General features: G+C 37.3%; 1 protein-coding gene across 1 annotated transcript in view; it reads right to left on the reverse strand.

The window, feature by feature from the left end:
- Positions 1-231: 231 nt before the first annotated feature.
- Positions 232-7,934, reverse strand: part of LOC109466890 (death-associated protein kinase 1-like) — a 13,364-nt gene continuing 5,661 nt past the window's right edge. Inside the window, exons 13-18 of the mRNA XM_019764756.1 lie at positions 7,294-7,446; positions 4,721-4,951; positions 3,467-3,566; positions 2,095-2,258; positions 1,739-1,930; positions 232-1,464 (exon numbers count right to left, since the gene is read on the reverse strand). Of these exons, the coding sequence (XP_019620315.1) occupies positions 436-1,464; positions 1,739-1,930; positions 2,095-2,258; positions 3,467-3,566; positions 4,721-4,951; positions 7,294-7,446 (1,869 nt within the window). The 3' untranslated portion in view covers positions 232-435. The remainder of the gene's footprint in view (positions 1,465-1,738; positions 1,931-2,094; positions 2,259-3,466; positions 3,567-4,720; positions 4,952-7,293; positions 7,447-7,934) is intronic.

The following is a 7,934-nucleotide window of genomic DNA, read 5'->3' on the forward strand; positions in this document are numbered from 1 at the left end:
CAGCGACTTTCATTAGAGGTCTTCTACCATGATAACTTCTGTATACCTAGTACAAACAAGAGGGTAAAAATTATTAGCCTACATACAAGTTACATGTTTCTAAATAAATTAACATGTTAAGTTTCATCTCTTATAAAATGCTACTAGTTCTAAGGTCTAAACATGCTTTGATTGTATTTACCTTAACAAAGGAAGGGGTATTGAAAAAAAAGAGTTCTTCAAGATTATGTATTTAGTTCATTGATTTTGTTTATAGGATGAAATATATCGAATTCCAATGATGTCACATTTCACATTTGCACTTGGGACCTCACCTGTTTGCAGTGGGTCCAGAGCCGATTCAGATTCCTCAGTACTACGTCCATTGAGGAATATGTTTGGTAAATGTTGGCTTTTGTCCTCCTAATGCCCATAACTTGTTCCTGGACCCTGTGATCACTCCAAAATGTCTGCTGCCTGAGGGTGAACTTTCCTCAGAATTGACATGAACACCTCCTGTGCCCCCTTTGCAATTATAATGTCCAACAGCATACGCGCACGACCTTGGGGTGTTCTTTCAGCACGGATGACATCGCTTTCGTCCAAATTCAGAATGTTATGTGTCAGGAGATGGTCAACAATTGAATGGATATGCCTCAAACAATCGACCAGCTTTACTCGGTGCATGATAAGTGGGTCAACCTTAACCTCTCCACACAGCAGGTCATTGACCTGTTCTGTGAACCCAAGAATGGGATGAATAACTGTACCACCCCTTGCTGTTCCTTTACTAATATCCACCTTGCCATAGGAGTAGAAATCCTCTCTGTGTTCTTTCAGTGCACGAGCACTGAGGACCTTCTCTACTGTGCCTGTTCCTGGGCTGTATTCATCAAGCATATGGACTATGATATTCTCCAGATGCTGAAGCATCTTACTACACTGCTTCCTGTCACCCTCAGCACTTCGGACACAGATATTGAGGCAACGACCATCTTCAGATAGTTTGATCAGTCCCTCCACATTTGTGTCCTCACATTTGATGCCATCCCTCCACATCAACGGGCGTTTCACCATCTCCCTCATGAAGCAGGTCTGCACTCGGGGGAAGAACCCGGGGGAAAACATGTCAGTTGAGCATGCACACTGAACCTGCTTCCCAAAGTAGATTACATTTGGTTCATTTGTTGGCTGCCACTTTTCAGGAGGCATGGTTTGTGTCAGCAGGCCTGGGACAATGAAGGTCTGCCCATCATAGGAGTGGCACAACAGCACCTCTTTTAAAAGGGTGATAAGGAGATCCACATCCGCAGCATCTTGGAATACACGCAGCATTTCTGCTTTGGTGATGCAGCCTTCACTTGTTCTCTGCAGGGCAATGGGGAAGTTCTCTGGTGCCATCATTGTGCCGAGTATGTCTTGGCTGAGCCAGTTAGGCTTCAGGATGATGATTGGATCACAAGTGCCCGGGCAAATAAAGAGAACCTGATATAAAAATGGAAGTGTTACACAGAGTTTATACAAAGGTTTGTATGTTGATTTGTAATGATTCTTACTAGACTAGAAATCATACTTTAAACTTGAATGGCTTCATTTACCAATGTAAGTTCATGCAGATTCATTACTCCATAACTATGCTGTTTTATAGATTTTTATGACTTACATTGTACAAATGTATGTGTACACTGAACAAGGTATTCTTCATTCAGATTCATTTTTATTTTCATTTTCAGTTAGTTTATTGAGAAATAGATATTACCTCTCCCAAACTGTGCAGGAATCCTGTTGACTTCTCAAGAAAGTCCTCATTCACAAGTGGGTCGATCTCTTTCACTGCTTCCAGGTAGTCAGGCCACATCATTACGGGGAACTTTGGGCTTGTCTTGCTTTTGCACCATATTGGCAGACGTTTTGTAATCTCCCCACACAGCTTGGGAATTTCATGTTGATGCTGTAAAGTTGTAGACAGAAATTACCCACTATAGATGCTACAAGATACTTTCTTTGTTACGAACAGAAGTCAATGTTGGAGAGCTCTAAACTGTTATCATTTTGTTTGTGATCCACTGAGTTAGTGATAATGATGTTGTGTACTGTACTTAACATGGTACTCACTTCTAGCAAATCACTCTTAATCCTGACAAGAAGACTCTTGAGATGGTCCATCTGAGGTGTCCGGCTCTTCCTGCAGTCCATCAGTAGCACATCATCTGAGATGTGGAGGTGGTCTTTGAATTCAGCCTTCATCAACTCAAGGATGTTGAAAGCTTGTCCTTCTCCTGCATGTTGAAAAGGGAAATAATGTACATACATGTAGCATGCACAGTCCACATTGACAAATGTATCTCTCTCTGTTTCACTCTCCATGCATACATTGGACATGATTTTAATGCAACCCTTTTAAATTGAAATTGTTAGGTGCTGTACACAGCCAAGTATTCCTTTCAAATATTGATTGGGACTTGCAGATTTTCCATCTATTCACAATATTACAGTCTTTATTCTGGAAATTTAGGCCACAACATGTAAATTTTTTGGATGCCATCCTCCACAGACTCCAAATCCAATGTGATAACTAAAGGCGAAAAAAAAAAAGTTGGTCCAAAAAAACAAGATTCCTACATTTTCAAATTTTGAGAAAATCTTCAAGTTCCTAAAACAGGAATTAGGGCCAAAAAAATAAGATATTTCTGTATTAAGCAGAATTATCTTTTCTTTTCTTTTAGATGTGTATACATCTCAATAAACTAGAGAAATTGTAGAAAAGAGCTTGTCGAGAGTATCTGATGAGCCCTGGAAGATTAGCCCAATTGGACTAAAGGGAGTCAATAAACTCACACATACAACGTACATGGCTTCATTTGGGGACTCCGAGGTAAAAGGCAATAGAAGGTGGGTGTTGGGTCATGTCCTGGACACACTGACCTTACCCCCAAAAAATTCTATGGGACTATTACTGTACCTTTTAACAATTATAATTTACCATTAAATTTCCATGCAATCATTACCTTAACCACACACCTTTGTTACAGATTCTGAAGAAACATATCTTGGCTATAATTTTAATGTGACTAGTTGAAACTGCCAACATTGAATTTATGTTGGAGCAACATAATTATTAGATAATTTATTATTGATTCTGAAATATTTTATTGGACCTGACGTGTAGCAATAAATGAAAATTAATAATCTTACTATAACAGTAACAGTTGCAATGTACTGTTTATCAACAATTTTGTTACAGCTACACAATGTCAGGTGATGTAGTGTAAAGCTATGTTTGATAGGAATAAATTAACTTTAGCTGAAAATCCTGAATGGAAAAAAAAAATCATGACATTACAAACCTGATGCTTTTGTAACTGTGCAAAATAAAGTTGAATTTTCCATTTCTATTTTTGAAAATACAAAACAAAAGGGGGCACAACCCATCATTCTCCACACATTTCTAGGTATTCTATAATAATTGTGTTTTGCAAGACTTTACCTGTGCTAAGCTCCACCTTGTCTCCATGGCTGGCCACCAATATGACATCGGGTTGGCCGGTAGACCTGCAAGACTTTATGAATTTCAACCAATAACGGACCTGTAGCATAGAAAATGAGACTGTTTATTTCAATGCCCCTCTATGATACTTTGTGAATTATTAACGGTCTCAAATGACAGGGCTCACTTACAAGGCACAAGTACGTGTATGTGTATGATTGTGTACATGACTTTATACAGGTTTCATTTTCATCATTCTCATCTTTTTTTTCTCTATTGTGCATGATAACTCACTTCTTCTCACCTCTTACTATTTTCCATAGCTCTATACAACATGTGCCATGTAGGGCTTCTACAGTGCAGCAAGCACTGTCACACATTTGATGTACATGCCGGTGTTACATTTTGATAGTTTTTAGGTGCAATTTTTATTAAAATGTGTTGTCCATACTCTTAGAAATCACTTGAAAAGATATTTGACTTTGAAAATTGGGATCCAAATTTTCTAAGAGTTCATTGCATATTTGGAAAAAACGTCTTTTTTTTTTCAAATCATTGTATTATTCTTTTATGAATGACCTAAAAGTAGATGTATGGGAGTGAGGCCAATTTCTTGGTAGGATCTACAAACATCATCATCATGATATATCATGCCTTCGGATTTTAATCCGTTGAGGTACACTTGATAGTTACTCCGGTGTGCTCTATCTCTCATAGTGGACACTAGTGCGAGACCAGTGTCTCTCTCTAGCATGGACAAAAGTGTAGCATAAGGCCGTCCCACTCTACGTCTCCCAGTGGGAAGCCACTGTTTTTTGAGTCTACCAGCTGGTTTGTTACTAGTACGAACAACAGGCAGTGACAGGGCAAGTCTACGTCGTTGGACTACAGACAAAATGGATGGGAGAGAGCATTAAGGGATTAAAGCACAATATAGCAATCTTTTGCCATCCAACTTATTTCTCAAGTGGTCATGTAATTGTCAATTGTTTTTGTAAAGATGAGATCAGGTTAATGATGCCTTGTGCATACAATGTAATGACGTGTACATTGTAGTTTTTTTTATTGTATATCCTAGCTGTTGCAACACACTGATTTGATTTTTCTGATTTGAATAAAAACTGCAAAGCTCAGATGTTGTAGTTACATATACCCTCACCCTGCTGCTTACTCCATTAGCAATTGGAAACTATTAGCCAATTCTAAAAATCTAAATTTAGTGTGCTAAAGGTTCGTAGGCTGTTTGAGGTGTACCTGTTCTTGTTGGGTCTCTATGTCGTCTGTTATGTCATACATCACAATGAAAATTGTGTTCTCTGCATCCATGAGCATACTGTGGGTTACCCCATATTCCGACTGCCCTGCGAAATCCCACATGCTGACCTCTCCCACCCCAGGAACATTGAATGTTCCAATATCAACGCCTGGGGTTGGCTCATGGTGATCAGTCTCAGTCAAGAGTTCTGGGAAGCCAGCAAACAGGCCCTGCTTGGAAAAAATTACAACTCTGTTTCAGATATGTTTGTTCTGGGATTTGCTACAGAAGCTTATAATTAATAACATATGTAGTTTTTCTGATTTGAAAAAAATTAAAGAGATAAAATGTACAATGTACAATATTTCAGATCATAAAAGTTACAGTCTTTACTCTGGTAAGACATATATTTCATCACCAACAATGGAAGAAAGTGCTTGTTATATTTTTCTACAATCTAATCTTTAAGTTACTAATAATCAGTAGTGTACTGTAACTGTTACTGTGAAAGTTTAAAATTTGTTGTATGGAAGATTAAGCAGCCTGGTATGATGGAACCCCTGGTCGATTGATCCCAGCCAGCATTAGGTTGAGTAGTCTCAGACTATAGTACATGGCCACTCCTAAGTTACATGTAGCATTCAGTAGATCATGGGATGGCTGACTTTCCCATTTCCTTAATTTCATTTTCCTTTTTTTCCAGAAAATTCTGATAATCAAGAATCATTTATTATACAGTGCTCACCAACTATTTGCATCACTGACATTGGCATAAACCTGGGATCTGCATAAAATTCTGAAAACCCAAACCATTTCCCATTCACTACATTATAAATTGCATGGCATAATTGCATGAGCTGTTATGACTTTAACCTGATATTGGACTAAAATATTTCCAAGTCAATGGCACACTGACCCAGAAGTACGTGAAAGAAATACATGTAACTTGTTGCGCATCAGCAAATCCACATGAAGTCCATTGTTATTCATTCATTATCACCCCTGCACCCTCCATTGTCATACACTTTCTCTGTTGTCACTTCCTTCTGGACAGGTGAGAACCCCCAATCACTCAATGATGATTGTGTGAAGAAGTCCTTTGTTCCTTTTTGGTGTCCTTGATTGGGCTGTTGTTTTAGGTTTGGTAAGCTTTTGCCAAACACAGGGGTAGACAGTATGAAGGTGGAATGTGTCTGATCTTCTATCTCCATGTTAGCCCTGTTCATTATGAGTTTCTGAATGCGACTTGAAGATTAGAATATGGTACGTGTATGTAGTTGTGGGTGAAAGTGAGTATATAAATACCAATAACATCATGTTTGTGGTTGTTTCAATTGGCCCCAGCCCAGTATCATCCATAACCAACTGACCTCCCCTCCCTGTCAGTCGTGTGGACTCTCCTAAGGTTATTGGACTAAACCTGTTATAGGAATAAAATTCCCTGACAAATCGTCCATGCAAATAACAGGAGAGCACTGTATATAAATTCAAAGCTTTTAAAACTGAAATCAATTTTTTTATGTAGTCCAATGGATCAATGATCATTACCTTCGCCAAGAAGGTTATGTTTTCAGAGGCGTCCGTGTATGTGTATGTATGTGTGTGTGTGTGTGTCTGTAAACACGATAACATGAGAAGGCCTTGATGGATTGTCTTGATACGTTGGTAGGTCTTGATGAGACCTCAAAATGATTAGATTTTGGACTCCCTAGCGGCTTGTTATGGTACTGCAGCTGAACTTCCGATAATTTTGAACTTTTGATATCTCCTGATCTAGGAATGCTATGCTGATGAAATTTGGATGGTAGGTAGCTCTTGTGCTGGGGAAGAAGTGACATGAATTTGGGCCCCCTAGCAGCTTGCTCTGGAACTGCAGGGATATTTTCTTGAAAATATTCAAAAGAGGATAACTCAAGAACCGGTTGACGGATCGTCGTGATTTTTGGTATGTAGGTAGCTTACGTGATGCTTAATATAATTAAGTGACAATTATGCAAATATGGATGTAATTTGCATAATTTATGGGGAAATTTTATAAATCAGCTGCATTCCATGATAAGACAATGGAAGCTTGTGACATTGGTAATTGACAATGAGAGAAACACACTGCAGGCAGATATTGATTATGTTAATAATGATTTGAATAATTAATGAGAAAATTTTATAATTATGTAATGATAACTGCCTGGAATTTCATACTTGTGGTATTTGAAAGTTAAGTTGAGGTGAACATCATTAAACATAATTTATTCAAAGCAGGACCTCATTTGCATAATTTATTGGGAAATACTAGAATGCATTGTTTGTTAATATAAGACTTTTGGTTGAGATTATGATAAAATAATATAATTCATGAAAATTTAAGTTCCTATTTGTTAAATCGGGGGAATAATCTAATGTATAATTTGTCAGTCATAAAGATTAATATTATTTGGCGAAGGTATGAGATCGGGGAACTCTTACTAGTTTCTTTATGTTTTCTTATTAAATAAAAGCACATCTGTCATTAAGTGTCATTAATTTATAATTATCAAAATAGCACTAATTTAGCATTAATCATAGAACCGCTTGCCTGTGTGAGAGCATTTCTCAGTGTGGATTTCCCAGTGCGCTCCTTCCCACATAAGAATACCTTACATCTGTTGACTTTTACCCCGCCAGACTTCTGCAGCAACTCACGGTAGATCTTGTCTTGCACATCTTTTCTTGCTTGTTTGTAAAGGCTCTGCCAGGACAGACATTTTGATATGCCCAAGTTAAAATACATGTTATCGAAATATCTCCCTACCTTCATATATTGTTTTATTCAAATTCTTTGAAAAGTTTTTCATTGATCAGTGTCTAGTTGCATGCCTATTTCCTCACAATTATGTTCAGACCACTGATAGAGCCAAGGTGACATTTGCTATTTATCTGACTCATAGAATATGCATGCATAGTAATTAAGAGGCTTTTAAGTTTTAATTGTATAACAATCTTAAAATATTCAGAACCAAATTTAGAAAAGCCCATAGATTCAAGAAAGAAAAAAACAGAATGCAGAATAATTATTATTAATCAAACAAAATTATTAATATCATCCTTTTTTATAATAATCATATATAAAGGATCATATATAAAATACACACACACACACACACACACACACACACACACACACACACACACATATATATATATATATATATATATATATATATATATATATATATA

The sequence above is a fragment of the Branchiostoma belcheri genome, unplaced genomic scaffold, assembly GCF_001625305.1.
Source record: "Branchiostoma belcheri isolate BF01 breed outbred unplaced genomic scaffold, Haploidv18h27 scaffold170, whole genome shotgun sequence".
Classification (NCBI taxonomy): domain Eukaryota; kingdom Metazoa; phylum Chordata; class Leptocardii; order Amphioxiformes; family Branchiostomatidae; genus Branchiostoma; species Branchiostoma belcheri.